We start from the raw sequence: 17,962 nt of genomic DNA on the forward strand, positions 1-17,962 counted from the left end.
GAGGAGAGAGGTAGAGGAGGAGGGAGGAGAGAGGGCAGAGGGGGAGGTAGAGGAGAGGGGGCAGAGGGGGAGGTAGAGGAGAGAGGGCAGAGGGGAGGGGAGGAGAGGGGGCAGAGGGGGAGGTAGAGGAGAGAGGGCAGAGGGGGAGGGAGGAGAGGGGGCAGAGGGGGAGGTAGAGGAGAGAGGGCAGAGGGGGGGGGGAGGAGAGGGGGCAGAGGGGGAGGTAGAGGAGAGAGGGCAGAGGGGGAGGGGAGGAGAGGGGGCAGAGGGGAGGTAGAGGAGAGAGGGCAGAGGGGGAGGTAGAGGAGAGGGGGCAGGGGGAGGTAGAGGAGAGAGGGCAGAGGGGAGGGGGAGGGGAGAGGTAGAGGAGAGAGGGCAGAGGGGAGGTAGAGGAGAGAGGGCAGAGGGGGAGGTAGAGGAGAGAGGGCAGAGGGGAGGGGAGAGAGGGGGCAGAGGGGGAGGTAGAGGAGAGAGGGCAGAGGGGGAGGTAGAGGAGAGGGGGCAGAGGGGGAGGTAGAGGAGAGAGGGCAGAGGGGAGGGGGAGGGGAGAGGTAGAGGAGAGAGGGCAGAGGGGGAGGTAGAGGGAGAGAGGGCAGAGGGGGAGGTAGAGGAGAGAGAGGGCAGAGGGGAGGTAGAGGAGAGAGGGCAGAGGGGAGGTAGAGGAGAGGGGGCAGAGGGGAGGTAGAGGAGAGAGGGCAGAGGGGGAGGTAGAGGAGAGAGGGCAGAGGGGGAGGGGAGGGGGAGGTAGAGGAGAGGGGGCAGAGGGGAGGGGAGGGGGAGGTAGAGGGGAGAGGTAGAGAAAGGGTGACAGTTGTCATTGAAAGTGACTGTGAATATCAGAAATCTATAACTGCTTTGAGAGGTGGATATTTTCTCCACTTACTATTTTTCCCCGTTTGAATTCACTGAACCATGATCCTGGAGCCTCCTTGGGCCAGTTGGAGATTCTGACCTGTTACACAGACATAAAACAACAGGCTAACTGTCAATGTCTCTGAATAATATATATATATATATATATATATATACAGAAAAGGTCTAACAGCGAGTGTGAAAATGCAGGTTGGAATTGACTGCAACTTGTTCTTGTAGCCATAGACACTATAGACATTGTTTCCCAGTGACGTACGCCAGCGGACTTCTTGTCAGGATAGATACAGGTCTCTCCTCCAGCGGTGAAGTTACAGAAGACCTTGAAGGAGTCTCCGGTACAGCCCTGGTTAGGATCGATCCAGTATTCACCTGAACACCACAACACACATTACACACAGTCATTAACATGATGTACCGGCCTTATGGCAAGGGTATTAACATGATGTACTGGGGCCCTATGGCAATGTCATTAACATGATGTACTGGGGCCCTATGGCAAGGGTATTAACATGATGTACTGGGGCCCTATGGCAAGGGTATTAAAATGATGTACTGGGGCCCTATGGCAAGGTCATTAACATGATGTACTGGGGCCCTATGGCAAGGGTATTAACATGATGTACTGGGGCCCTATGGCAAGGGTATTAACATGATGTACTGGGGCCCTATGGCAAGGTCATTAACATGATGTACTGGGGCCCTATGGCAATGTTATTAACATGATGTACTGGGGCCCTATGGCAAGGGTATTAACATGATGTACTGGGGCCCTATGGCAAGGGTATTAACATGATGTACTGGGGCCCTATGGCAAGGTTATTAACATGATGTACTGGGGCCCTATGGCAAGGTCATTAACATGATGTACTGGGGCCCTATGGCAAGGGTATTAACATGATGTACTGGGGCCCTATGGCAAGGTCATTAACATGATGTACTGGGGCCCTATGGCAAGGTCATTAACATGATGTACTGGGGCCCTATGGCAAGGTCATTAACATGATGTACTGGGGCCCTATGGCAAGGTCATTAACATGATGTACTGGGGCCCTATGGCAAGGTCATTAACATGATGTACTGGGGCCCTATGACAAGGTCATTAACATGATGTACTGGTTCTGTTCTCTAAAAGCCTTGGTACCAGTCTGGTTATGTTGTCTTGCCAACTCCTTATCACGTATTGTCACACCAAACATTGTTGGTATGATCGCACACACAGATCTGGGACCAGACTAGATCTCTAACCTGATCGCACACACAGATCTGGGACCAGACTAGATCTCTAACCTGATCGCACACACAGATCTGGGACCAGACTAGATCTCTAACCTGATCGCACACACAGACCTGGGACCAGACTAGATCTCTAACCTGATCGCACACACAGATCTGGGACCAGACTAGATCTCTAACCTGATCGCACACACAGATCTGGGACCAGACTAGATCTCTAACCTGATCGCACACACAGATCTGGGACCAGACTAGATCTCTAACCTGATCGCACACACAGATCTGGGACCAGACTAGATCTCTAACCTGATCGCACACACAGACCTGGGACCAGACTAGATCTCTAACCTGATCGCACACACAGATCTGGGACCAGACTAGATCTCTAACCTGATCGCACACACAGATCTGGGACCAGACTAGATCTCTAACCTGATCGCACACACAGATCTGGGACCAGACTAGATCTCTAACCTGATCGCACACACAGATCTGGGACCAGACTAGATCTCTAACCTGATCGCACACACAGATCTGGGACCAGACTAGAACTCTAACCTGATCGCACACACAGATCTGGGACCAGACTAGATCTCTAACCTGATCGCACACACAGATCTGGGACCAGACTAGATCTCTAACCTGATCGCACACACAGATCTGGGACCAGACTAGATCTCTAACCTGATCGCACACAGATCTGGGACCAGACTAGATCTCTAACCTGATCGCACAAACAGATCTGGGACCAGACTAGGTGCAGTTTGTTGTACTGTCGACCTATGGCAAAGGTCAGATGTAAAACATCGTATACCAGGACTATTCAACTACTTCTCCAGGTGACTGAAATCTCTGTCTCTAGCCAATTAGAGATGCTAGCCAATTAGAGATGCTAGCCAATTTTTTTATTTTACCATTATTTAACTAGGCAAGTCGGTTAAGAACAAATTCTTATGTTCAATGGAACAGGAACAGTGGGTTAACTGCCTGTTCAGGGGCAGAACGACAGATTTTACCTTGTCAGCTCAGGGGTTTGAACTTGCAACCTTCCGGTTACTAGTCCAACGCTCTAACCACTAGGCTACCCTGCCGCCCAATGATGAACTACCAGGTAGAATGTAAACCAGCAGTAAGTACATGAGCCCTCCAGACAGCTGACTGGTCCTGTCATTTATCTCTCTAACCCACCGTCAGGGAAGTCAGGCTGGCTGAGGTGCAGGTCGTTACAGGTCCTGGCAGGATTGTCCTGTGTTCCCATGGGGAACTTCATCCTCTCGATGTCCTGCTTCAAGTTATTCAGGGACCCGAACACGTCCTCCATGTCCGCTGTGGCCTCCATGCCGTAGTCCGCCATGCCTCCCGCCTCGTCGCCCTGCACGCCGTCGTCCTCCGCCTGCCGTCTGTTCTTCCTGCTCGCCTGCTGGATGGGCAGCGGCTGGATGATGTCACCAGGAGGACCCTGGTTGGAAGAGCACAGAGGCTAGGGGTCAGTGAAATTGGCCAATACAGAGACAGGGACGAAAAGGTCCATTTAAAGTGGATCATCGTGAAAGCATCTGAGCTCTTGTTGAGAGAGGAAATGAGCTCTTGTTGAGAGAGGAAATGAGCTCTTGTTGAGAGAGGAAATGAGCTCTTGTTGAGAGAGGAAATGAGCTCTTGTTGAGAGAGGAAATGAGCTCTTGTTGAGAGAGGAAATGAGCTCTTGTTGAGAGAGGAAATGAGCTCTTATTGAGAGAGGAAATGAGCTCTTATTGAGAGAGGAAATGAGCTCTTGTTGAGAGAGGAAATGAGCTCTTATTGAGAGAGGAAATGAGCTCTTGTCGAGAGAGGAAATGAGCCCTTGTTGAGAGAGGAAATGAGCTCTTATTGAGAGAGGAAATGAGCTCTTGTTGAGAGAGGAAATGAGCTCTTGTTGAGAGAGGAAATGAGCTCTTATTGAGAGAGGAAATGAGCTCTTGTTGAGAGAGGAAATTAGCTCTTGTTGAGAGAGGAAATGAGCTCTTGTTGAGAGAGGAAATGAGCTCTTGTTGAGAGAGGAAATGAGCTCTTGTTGAGAGAGGAAATGAGCTCTTATTGAGAGAGGAAATGAGCTCTTGTTGAGAGAGGAAATGAGCTCTTGTTGAGAGAGGAAATGAGCTCTTGTTGAGAGAGGAAATTAGCTCTTGTTGAGAGAGGAAATGAGCTCTTATTGAGAGAGGAAATGAGCTCTTGTTGAAAGAGGAAATTAGCCCTTGTTGAGAGAGGAAATTAGCTCTTGTCGAGAGAGGAAATGAGCCCTTATTGAGAGAGGAAATGAGCTCTTGTTGAGAGAGGAAATGAGCTCTTATTGAGAGAGGAAATGAGCTCTTGTTGAGAGAGGAAATGAGCCCTTGTTGAGACAGGAAATGAGCACTTGTTGAGAGAGGAAATGAGCTCTTGTTGAGAGAGGAAATGAGCCCTTGTTGAGAGAGGAAATGAGCCCTTGTTGAGAGAGGAAATTAGCTCTTGTTGAGAGAGGAAATTAGCTCTTATTGAGAGAGGAAATGAGCTCTTGTTGAGACAGGAAATGAGCTCTTGTTTGAGAGAGGAAATGTCGACTTACAGGAGCTCCAGGTGGTCCGATCACACCAGTGTCTCCTTTCTGCCCAGATCCACCCTACAAAAACAGACACAGGACACAAGGAAGTTATCACACCAGTCATATAGGACGGAGAGATCTTCTAAAAGGGATGTTTCTGTATAAGCACTTTGTGACATCAGCTGATGTAAGAAGGGCTTTATAAAATACATTTGATAGGATGTGATTGATTCTAATGAACAGAACTTACTGATGATCCCTTGGACCCCTTAGAGCCTACAGGTCCCTAGGTTAAGAAAAGAGAGACACACAGTGAACAATAACACTAGGACCGTGATGAAATGGTAGACATAAAGATGTTTAGACATAAAGATGTTTAGACATAAAGATGTTTAGACATAAAGATGTTTAGACATAAAGATGTTTTGACATAAAGATGTTTTGACATAAAGATGTTTTGGAACTTACAGGAATTCCAGGAGGACCAGGAGGACCAAGAGGACCAGCAGAACCTCCAACACCCTACAGAGACACAGTACAGCAGTAGTAACCAATGAGATGACACTTTACAGTACTATTAACCAATGAGATGGCACTTTACATGAAGGCATTCTTCAACACTTTATAATAGTATGAACCAATGAGCTAACACTTTATAGTAGTATTAACCAATGAGATGACACTTTATAATCGCATGAACCAATGAGCTAACACTTTACATAAAGGTGTAGATAATAAAAGGTAATTCCTCGACTATTAATCATCTGTTTATAGATCAATGAGTAATAAACTTGTCAGTCACTTACAGTGTCTCCCTTGCCTCCACCAGTTCCCTGGGGTCCAGGCAGGCCTCTGTCTCCCTTCTCTCCAAACTCACCAGGCGGTCCAATCAGACCAATCAGACCGGGGTGACCCTAGAGGACACAGAGAGAGAGAGAGAGAGAGAGAGAGAGAGAGAGAGAGAGAGAGAGAGAGAGAGAGAGAGAGAGAGAGAGAGAGAGAGAGAGAGAGAGAGAGAGGGGAAGAGAGAGGGAGAGAGAGGGAAGAGAGAGAGAGAGAGAGAGAGAGAGGAGGGGGAGAGAGAGAGGCAGAGAGAGGAGGAGGGGAAGAGAGAGAGAGAGAAGGAGAGAGAGAGAGAGAGGAGGGGAAGAGAGAGAGAAGGAGAAGGAGAGGGAGAGAGGGTGAGGGAGAAAGAGAGGAGAGAGGAGAGAGAGAGGAGGGGAGAGAGAGGGAAGAAAGAGGAGGAGGGGAAGAAAGAGAGGAGGAGGGGAAGAGATAGAGAGAAGAGAGAGAGAGAGAGGGGGAAAGAGAGAGAGAAGGAGAAGGAGAGGGAGTGAGGGTGAGGGAGAAAGAGAGGAGAGAGAGAGGAGGAGGGAAAGAGATAGAGAGAGGGAGAGAGAGAGAGAGAGGAGGGAAAGAGAGAGAGAAGGAGAAGGAGAGGGAGAGAGGGTGAGTGAGAAAGAGAGGTGAACAGTGTTAGATGGGATATTCACACAGTACATTGCAGATAATCCAACAGGAGAGCGAGAGGAATAGCTCCAGATGAACTGTCACAGAAATAGTGTACACAGACATCCACAGACAGGAGACATGATGTTGGAGTGGTGCCATGATCAATCATACACAAATCACAATTGTTAACATCTCTGTTTATAACAAACATCTGTTGTTCAATTATGCCAAGTAGCAAAATATATATATTAATATATATTGGTATATTAAAATAACCAGCTGAAACCACCTGCAACATTATTCATGTTTTTTCATTTTTTTAAATGTATTTTACCTTTATTTAACCAGGCAAGTCAGTTAAGAACAAATTCTTATTTTCAATGACGGCCTGGGAACAGTGGGTTAACTGGTCTAGGAACAGTGGGTTAACTGGTCTAGGAACAGTGGGTTAACTGGTCTAGGAACAGTGGGTTAACTGGTCTAGGAACAGTGGGTTAACTGGTCTAGGAACAGTGGGTTAACTGGTCTAGGAACAGTGGGTTAACTGGTCTAGGAACAGTGGGTTAACTGGTCTAGGAACAGTGGTTTAACTGGTCTAGGAACAGTGGGTTAACTGGTCTAGGAACAGTGGGTTAACTGGCCTAGGAACAGTGGGTTAACTGGTCTAGGAACAGTGGGTTAACTGGTCTAGGAACAGTGGGTTAACTGGTCTAGGAACAGTGGGTTAACTGGTCTAGGAACAGTGGGTTAACTGGTCTAGGAACAGTGGGTTAACTGGTCTAGGAACAGCGGGTTAACTGCCTGTTCAGGGGCAGAACGACAGATTTGTACCTTGGCAGCTCGGGGGTTTGAACTTGCAACCTTCCGGTTACCAGTCCAACGCTCTAACCACTAGGCTACGCTGCCGCCTCTTGTGTCCGCGGGTGCCAGAACACTATCTTAGTTATGACGGTAAATGATTCTTCTGTTTATAGCGGAGTCGTATTTAACAACGGTGGCGTGTCGATGACATCCGCTGCTATAGCTAGAGTTACAGCCTACTGCAAAGCCCACTAGACTACTCTTACTGCCGCGTGCCAGCTCCTAACCAATGATCAGTACACACATTAGACTACATTAAGTACACGCGTTCAACGACCACGTTAAAACACACAGAGAGTTGACTCTGTAAACCGGAAACGTTGCTGACCTTGAAAGAGAGAGGGAGAGATAGACAGCGATGGAGAAAAAAGAGAGAGATAACCTACTCTTCTCTACAGTAGCCCAGTCTTACCTTTTCTCCCTTACCGCCAGGAGTGCCTTTCAAGCCAGCGAGACCAGGGGGACCCTGGAAAGAGACAGAAAAACACTCTCAGGAATCAGTCTGTCACTGTGGATGGACCAGTATATCTAAGCAGTGGATGGACCAGTATATCTAAGCAGTGGAAGGACCAGTATACTAAGCAGTGGATGGACCAGTATATCTAAGCAGTGGATGGACCAGTATACTAAGCAGTGGATGGACCAGTATACTAAGCAGTGGATGGACCAGTATATCTAAGCAGTGGATGGACCAGTATATCTAAGCAGTGGATGGACCAGTATACTAAGCAGTGGATAGACCAGTATACTAAGCAGTGGATGGACCAGTATACTAAGCAGTGGACCAGTATATCTAAGCAGTGGATGGACCAGTATACTAAGCAGTGGATGGACCAGTATATCTAAGCAGTGGATGGACCAGTATATCTAAGCAGTGGAAGGACCAGTATACTAAGCAGTGGATGGACCAGTATATCTAAGCAGTGGATGGACCAGTATACTAAGCAGTGGATGGACCAGTATACTAAGCAGTGGATGGACCAGTATATCTAAGCAGTGGATGGACCAGTATATCTAAGCAGTGGATGGACCAGTATACTAAGCAGTGGATAGACCAGTATACTAAGCAGTGGATGGACCAGTATACTAAGCAGTGGACCAGTATATCTAAGCAGTGGATGGACCAGTATACTAAGCAGTGGATGGACCAGTATATATAAGCAGTGGATGGACCAGTATACTAAGCAGTGGATGGACCAGTATACTAAGCAGTGGATGGACCAGTATATCTAAGGATTAGTTAACCCAATATGAGCTGGGGAAAAGGGGCTACGTAAATACAAAACCTTGTAATTATCATGTTGTTATTACCATCGGTCCAGGAGGTCCGTCCATTCCAGAAGCACCTGGAAGTCCTTGTTCACCCTGAGAGTAAGTATCACATCATCCATTACATTATCCTTCACATTATCCATCACATTACCATTCCCATTACCACACAATTATAATCTTGATAATGTGACGATAATTATATAGCAGACACTGTCATCTGATTAGTTAGGACTTGAATGGAGCGAGTTAACTCATTTTATTGATTGATTTATTCTTTATTTTACCAGGTAAGATGACTGAGAACACATTCTCTTTTTACAGCAACGACCTGGGAAATAGTTACAGGGGAGAGGAGGGGGAGGAATGAGCCTTTTGGAAGATGGGGATGACTAGCTGACCGTGATGGTTTGAGGGCCAGTTAACACCCCTACTCTTACTATAAGTGCCATGAGATCTTTAGTGACCACAGAGAGTCAGGACACCCGTTTTAATGTCTCATCTGAAAGAGGGCACTTTACACAGGGCAATGTCCCATTCACTGCCCTGGGGGCATTGGGATCTTCTTAGACCCGAGTAAAGAGTTTCTCCTACTGGCCCTCCAACACCACTTCCAGCAGCATCTGGTCTCCCATCCAGGGACCGACCTGGACCGACCCTACTTAGCTTCAGAGGCTTCAGGGGCAACTCATGACAGTGATACTGTAGTGTATAGATCAAAATATAACAGGTGATGTATAGCTAGGTAACTCACGACAGGGCCGGGGATTCCACGCAGGCCGTCAGGCCCAGGCTTCCCAGAGGGCCCCTGGGGTCCAACAGGTCCAGTTTTACCATCAGGCCCCTCGGCTCCAGCCTCACCCTGCAAAACACAATTATAACGCTCAATACACCTGTATCAAAACCTTCAGCCACATCCTGGAGTTACATAGTAGTAATTCCCAGCTACATTCAAATACATTCAGCATGACCTTCCAGAGATACCTTATATGGCCTGCGGTAGTGAGGGTTCCTGAGGAGAAGTTTGAGAACCAGTTGTCTGGGTAACCAGAGCAATAAGCTTCTTTTCCATACATATTATAGACAAGGAAGACAGAGAGATCTAGATATTAGACTTGTGAAAACTGTTTAAATAAAGTTCCATACAAAGTAAAGTAAAAAAAGTTGAATGGCCGATATCAGTACAACGCAGGCCAGTGTCTCTTGACTAAGAGTTGAGGAGAGACTGACTACATCACTTCTTCTTTTTTAGAAGAAACGTTAATGTGTTGAAAATTCCAAATGGTTTGCATGGTCAACTGACACACAGCTCTGACCAACACACTTATCCCACCAGACGTGCCACCAGGGGTCTTTTCACAGTCCCCAGGTCCAGAACACACTTATCCCACCCGACATGCCACCAGGGGTCTTTTCACAGTCCCCAGGTCCAGAACACACTTATCCCACCAGACGTGCCACCAGGGGTCTTTTCACAGTCCCCAGGTCCAGAACACACTTATCCCACCCGACATGCCACCAGGGGTCTTTTCACAGTCCCCAGGTCCAGAACACACTTATCCCACCAGACGTGCCACCAGGGGTCTTTTCACAGTCCCCAGGTCCAGAACACACTTATCCCACCCGACATGCCACTAGGGGTCTTTTCACAGTCCCCAGGTCCAGAACACACTTATCCCACCAGACGTGCCACCAGGGGTCTTTTCACAGTCCCCAGGTCCAGAACACACTTATCCCACCAGACGTGCCACCAGGGGTCTTTTCACAGTCCCCAGGTCCAGAACACACTTATCCCACCCGACATGCCACTAGGGGTCTTTTCACAGTCCCCAGGTCCAGAACACACTTATCCCACCCGACGTGCCACCAGGGGTCTTTTCACAGTCCCCAGGTCCAGAACACACTTATCCCACCAGACGTGCCACCAGGCAAATCCAGAACTAATTCAGGAAAGTGTACAGTGTTACATAGAGCCCTTATTGCATGTTACTTCCTTCCATCTCATATTGCTCAAATGAACAGCCAACCAGATTTAAAAAAAAAAACAGATAAAGCAACACATCATGGCTCTATTCTATTTGTGTGTATGTATTGATATGTGCCATTTATGAATTGATATAGTTCTATCCTTGGGCTGATCTTGTCTATTAATGTTCTGTATTATGTCATGTTTTATGTTCTGTGTGGACTCCAGGAAGAGTAGTTCCTGCTTTCACAACAGCTAATAGGGATCCTAATAAAATAATTAGATATATATATATACATAAAGTACAAGGCACACCTGTTAATTGAAAAGCATTCCAGGTGACTACCTCATGAAGCTGGTTGAGAGAATCCCAAGAGTGTGCAAAGCTGTCATCAAGGCAAAGGGTGGCTACTTTAAACAATCTCAAATGTAAAATATATTTTGATTAGTTTAACACTTTTTGTTGGTTACTATATGATTCAATATGTGTTGGAAATTTCTCCCAAGGATGAACCAGACTTGTGGAGGTCTACCATTTTTTTTCAGAGGTCTTGGCTGATTTCTTTAGATTTTCCCATGATGTCAAGCAAAGAGACACTGAGTTTGAATGTAGGCCTTGAAATACATCCACAGGTATACCTCCAATTGACTCAAATGATGTCAATTAGCCTATCAGAAGCTTCTAAAGCCATGACATAATTTTCTGGAATTTTCAAAGCTGTTTAAAGGCACAGTCAACTTAGTGTATGTAAACTTCTAACACATTGGATTTGTGATACAGTGAATTATAGGTGAAATAATCTGTTTGTAAACAATTGTTGGAGAAATGACTTGTGTCATGCACAAAGTAGATGTCCTAACCGACTTGCCAAAACTATAGTTTGTTATCAACAAGAAATGTGTGGAGTGGTTGAAAAACAAGTTTTAATGACTCCAACCTAAGTGTATGTAAACTTCCGACGTCAACTGTATATACTGAAGTTCTCGGGAGGATTCTATAAGAATGAAGTTCTCGGGAGGATTCTATAAGAATGAAGTTCTCGGGAGGATTCTATAAGAATGAAGTTCTCGGGAGGATTCTATAAGAATGAAGTTCTCGGGAGGATTCTATAAGAATGAAGTTCTCGGGAGGATTCTATAAGAATGAAGTTCTCGGGAGGATTCTATAAGAATGAAGTTCTCGGGAGGATTCTATAAGAATGAAGTTCTCGGGAGGATTCTATAAGAATGAAGTTCTCGGGAGGATTCTATAAGAATGAAGTTCTCGGGAGGATTCTATAAGAATGAAGTTCTCGGGAGGATTCTAAAAGAATGAAGTTTTATTCAAACCTAAACAGATAAAGCTCCTTTCAAAGGTGTTTGGGAATTACAACAATCACACCACCTGTCATCTATCAGCCATGAGAACAGACACAAAAGATTGGAGATCCATGGATTTACCATCAGATCGGATAACGGGGTTGGAGGATTAAACAATTCTGACAACCAATTATAAGCCAGCTTTGACAGACCAGGAAGTTCTGAGGGGCTTTTGTCCTGTCTCCATCACATCAACTCTAATCCAACACTTCTGTTTGAATGGACGTGTGTGTGTGTGTGTGTGTGTGTGTGTGTGTGTGTGTGTGTGTGTGTGTGTGTGTGTGTGTGTGTGTGTGTGTGTGTGTGTGTGTGTGTGTGTGTGTGTGTGTGTGTGTGTGTGCGCGCGTCTGTGCCTCTCACCTTAGAACCCTTCTCTCCTTGTCTTCCCTCAGTACCGGCTGGTCCAATGGGTCCCTGGGGGGAAAGAGGCACCACTCATCAGCTTGGTATACAGTGTCCAATCACAGATGGTTAAAACAGTCTGAAGACAATACAACATCAATCAATCCATCCATTTATTTATAAAGGCCTTTTTACATTAGCCGATGTCACACAGTGCTGTACAGAAACCCAGCCTAAAACCCCATCTATTTAGTAAACACTTGGGGAAACAAACAGTGCTTATTCAAGTATATATATATATATATATATGTGTGTATATATGATGAGTAATAACTACTGATGATCATTTCTCAATATATGACTGATGACCTTGACTAGAAGCAGAACCAGTGTATAGCAGGTCAGATAGGGACAATCAGCTATAGTACCTTATCAATATACGACTGATGACCTTGACTAGAAGGATATGACTATATTATTACAATGTTATGAATATATTAAGACTATATTAACATCGATATGACTATATTATGACTATACTAATATCTCTGCCTATATTAATACCTATATGACTATATTAATACCTATATGACTATATTATGAGTATATTAATACTTATGACTATATTAATACCTATATGAATATATTATGACTATATTAATACTTATATGACTATATTAATACTATATTATGACTATATTAATACCTATATGACTATATTAATCCCTATATGACTATATTAATACCTATATGAATATATTATGACTATATTATGACTATATTAATACCTATATGAATATATTATGACTATATTAATACCTATATGAACATATGACTATATTAATCCCTATATGACTATATGACTATATTAATACCTATATGAATATATTATGACTATATTAATACTTATATGGCTATATTAGTGGATATATGACTATATTAATACTATATTATGACTATATTAATACTATATGACTATATTAATACTATATGACTATATTAATACTATATGACTATATTAATACCTATATGACTATATTAATACCTATATGACTATATTAATACCTATATGACTATATTAATACCTATATGAATATATTATGACTATATTAATACCTATATGACTATATTAATACCTATATGAATATATGATGACTATATTAATACTTATATGACTATATTAATACCTATATGAATATATTATGACTATATTAATACTTATATGACTATATTAATACCTATATGACTATATTAATACCTATATGACTATATTAATACTTATATGACTATATTAATACTTATATGACTATATTAATACCTATATGACTATATTAATACATATATGAATATATTATGACTATATTAATACTATATTAATACCTATATGACTATATTAATACTATATTAATACCTATATGACTATATTAATACTTATATGACTATATTAATACCTATATGACTATATTAATACTATATTAATACCTATATGACTATATTAATACTATATTAATCCCTATATGACTATATTAATACTTATATGACTATATTAATACCTATATGACTATATTAATACTATATTAATACCTATATGACTATATTAATACTATATTAATACCTATATGACTATATTAATACTATATTAATCCCTATATGACTATATTAATACTTATATGACTATATTAATACCTATATGACTATATTAATACTATATTAATACCTATATGACTATATTAATACTTATATGACTATATTAATACCTATATGAATATATTATGACTATATTAATACTTATATGACTATATTAATACCTATATGACTATATTAATACCTATATGACTATATTAATACTATATTATGACTATATTAATACCTATATGACTATATTAATACCTATATGACTATATTAATACTATATTAATACCTATATGACTATATTAATACCTATATGACTATATTAATACTATATTATGACTATATTAATACCTATATGACTATATTAATACTTATATGACTATATTAATACTTATATGACTATATTAATACCTATATGACTATATTAATACTATATTAATACTTATATGACTATATTAATACTATATTATGACTATATTAATACCTATATGACTATATTATTACTATATTGATACCTATATGACTATATTAATACCTATATGACTATATTAATACTATATTAATACTATATTAATACCTATATGACTATATTAATACCTATATGACTATATTAATACTTATATGACTATATTAATACTTATATGACTATATTAATACCTATATGACTATATTAATACATATATGACTATATTAATACTATATTAATACCTATATGACTATATTAATACTTATATGACTATATTAATACCTATATGACTATATTAATACTATATTAATACCTATATGACTATATTAATACTATATTAATCCCTATATGTCTATATTAATACTTATATGACTATATTAATACCTATATGACTATATTAATACTATATTAATACCTATATGACTATATTAATACTATATTAATACCTATATGACTATATTAATACTATATTAATCCCTATATGACTATATTAATACTTACATGACTATATTAATACCTATATGACTATATTAATACCTATATGACTATATTAATACCTATATGACTATATTAATACTATATTAATACCTATATGACTATATTAATACTTATATGACTATATTAATACCTATATGACTATATTAATACAATATTAATACCTATATGACTATATTAATACTATATTAACACCTATATGACTATATTAATACCTATATGACTATATTAATACCTATATGACTATATTAATACCTATATGACTATATTAATACTATATTAATCCCTATATGACTATATTAATACTTATATGACTATATTAATACCTATATGACTATATTAATACTATATTAATACCTATATGACTATATTAATACTTATATGACTATATTAATACCTATATGAATATATTATGACTATATTAATACTTATATGACTATATTAATACCTATATGACTATATTAATACTTATATGACTATATTAATACTTATATGACTATATTAATACCTATATGACTATATTAATACATATATGACTATATTAATACTATATTAATACCTATATGACTATATTAATACTTATATGACTATATTAATACCTATATGACTATATTAATACTATATTAATACCTATATGACTATATTAATACTATATTAATCCCTATATGTCTATATTAATACTTATATGACTATATTAATACCTATATGACTATATTAATACTATATTAATACCTATATGACTATATTAATACTATATTAATACCTATATGACTATATTAATACTATATTAATCCCTATATGACTATATTAATACTTATATGACTATATTAATACCTATATGACTATATTAATACCTATATGACTATATTAATACCTATATGACTATATTAATACTATATTAATACCTATATGACTATATTAATACTTATATGACTATATTAATACCTATATGACTATATTAATACAATATTAATACCTATATGACTATATTAATACTATATTAACACCTATATGACTATATTAATACCTATATGACTATATTAATACTTATATGACTATATTGATACTTATATGACTATATTAATACCTACATGACTATATTAATACTATATTAATACCTATATGACTATATTAATACTATATTAATACCTATATGACTATATTAATACTATATTAATACCTATATGACTATATTAATACTTATATGACTATATTAATACCTATATGACTATATTAATACTATATTAATCCCTATATGACTATATTAATACCTATATGACTATATTAATACTTATATGACTATAGTAATACCTATATGACTATATTAATACCTATATGACTATATTAATACCTATATGACTATATTAATACCTATATGACTATATTAATACTTATATGACTATATTAATACCTATATGACTATATTAATACCTATATGAATATATTATGACTATATTAATACCTATATGACTATATTAATACCTATATGACTATATTAATACCTATATGACTATATTAATACCTATATGACTATATTAATACTTATATGACTATATTAATACCTATATGAATATATTATGACTATATTAATACCTATATGACTATATTAATACCTATATGAATATATTATGACTATATTAATACCTATATGACTATATTAATACCTATATGAATATATTATGACTATATTAATACCTATATGACTATATTAATACCTATATGAATATATTATGACTATATTAATACCTATATGACTATATTAATACCTATATGACTATATTAATACCTATATATTAATACCTATATGACTATATTAATACCTATATGACTATATTAATACTTATATGACTATATTAATACCTATATGACTATATTAATACCTATATGACTATATTAATACCTATATGAATATATTAATACTTATATGACTATATTAATCCCTATATGACTATATTAATACCTATATGACTATATTAATACTTATATGACTATATTAATACCTATATGACTATATTAATACTTATATGACTATATTAATACTTATATGACTATATTAATACCTATATGACTATATTATGACTATACTTCCCTATTTAGTGCACTACATTGGACTAAAGTTCTATGGTTTCCTGGTCCAAAAAGTAGTGCACTACATTGGACTAGAGCTCTATGGTTTCCTGGTCCAAAAAAGTAGTGCACTACATTGGACTAGAGCTCTATGGTTTCGTGTTTGAAAAAGTAGTGCACTACATTGGACTAGAGCTCTATGGTTTCCTGGTCAAAAAAGTAGTGCACTACATTGGACTAGAGCTCTATGGTTTCGTGTTTGAAAAAGTAGTGCACTACATTGGACTAGAGCTCTATGGTTTCCTGGTCAAAAAGTAGTGCACTACATTGGACTAGAGCTCTATGGTTCCCTGGTCAAAAAAGTTGGACTAGAGCTCTATGGTTTCCTGGTCAAAAAGTAATGCACTACATTGGACTAGAGCTCTATGGTTTCCTGGTCAAAAAGTAGTGCACTACATTGGACTAGAGCTCTATGGTTTCCTGGTCAAAAAAGTAGTGCACTACAAAAGGAATGGGTTTCCATTTGGGACAAACCCCTTGTTCTTGTCACCATACAGTGCCAACCCTTCATTATTTTACAGTATTGGTGTAGCATTTTATTGCATTTTATTGCTCTCCATTAAAAGTGATGGCTTTAATTGGACCAGGTTGTAAAAGTGGTAAGAAAACATACTGGAGGGCTGTTTCCCAAATAGCACCCTATCACTTAAAGAGTGCACCACTTTTCCACCAGAGGGACGAGTTTTGCAATTTAGGACGCAGGTAATCTCATGTGGACATCGAGGCCGGTTGTGTGACACGATCAGCAGGAAGTGCCAGAGGTAGAAATGACATCTTGATATCCTGGACTTGAGTGTTTATCTCACTGCTCTCGCATCACTGTCAGACAAACTAAAACAGGTTGATATTCTATTACAAAACTCATCTAGTACAAAACCGTCTCTGAATATTACAAAACTCATCTAGTACAAAACCGTTTCTAAATATTGGCTTGTGTGGAGAGTTGCTGCTCAACCAAGGCAAATCAGATATATATTGTAGTGCATTGTAGCTAGTATTTAAATTCAGCAATATCTACAATTTTGGATAATGACGAGTGACATTGCCTGAAACCTGGAACATGTGTTAGCTCTGTTAGCGAATACCTTTGCGGGATAACAAAGTTTTCTTGGCAGACACTTACCCTCTTGCCGGGTGGTCCTGGAGGTCCAGCTTCTCCAGACGGACCAGATGGACCCTGAAACACAAAAGAACAGTTACAACAGGTACCAGATTCACAATACAACAACAACAACAACAACAGCAACATCATCATCATCATCATCCTCAACAACATCATCGTCAACAACAACAACAACATCATCCTCAACAACATCATCATCATCCTCAA

At 39.2% G+C, this 17,962-nt stretch overlaps 1 protein-coding gene across 1 annotated transcript in view; it reads right to left on the reverse strand.

The window, feature by feature from the left end:
* LOC118377354 (collagen alpha-1(XI) chain-like) overlaps nt 1-17,962 on the reverse strand; it is a 233,450-nt gene that overhangs the window by 5,715 nt on the left and 209,773 nt on the right. The window contains 12 exon segments of the mRNA XM_052463126.1: nt 884-952; nt 1,130-1,242; nt 3,295-3,565; nt 4,688-4,741; nt 4,914-4,949; nt 5,132-5,185; nt 5,470-5,577; nt 7,389-7,442; nt 8,288-8,341; nt 9,000-9,107; nt 11,931-11,984; nt 17,756-17,809. Of these exon segments, the coding sequence (XP_052319086.1) occupies nt 884-952; nt 1,130-1,242; nt 3,295-3,565; nt 4,688-4,741; nt 4,914-4,949; nt 5,132-5,185; nt 5,470-5,577; nt 7,389-7,442; nt 8,288-8,341; nt 9,000-9,107; nt 11,931-11,984; nt 17,756-17,809 (1,029 nt within the window).

Source organism: Oncorhynchus keta, chromosome 15 (genome assembly GCF_023373465.1).
Source record: "Oncorhynchus keta strain PuntledgeMale-10-30-2019 chromosome 15, Oket_V2, whole genome shotgun sequence".
Taxonomy (NCBI): Eukaryota; Metazoa; Chordata; class Actinopteri; order Salmoniformes; family Salmonidae; genus Oncorhynchus; species Oncorhynchus keta.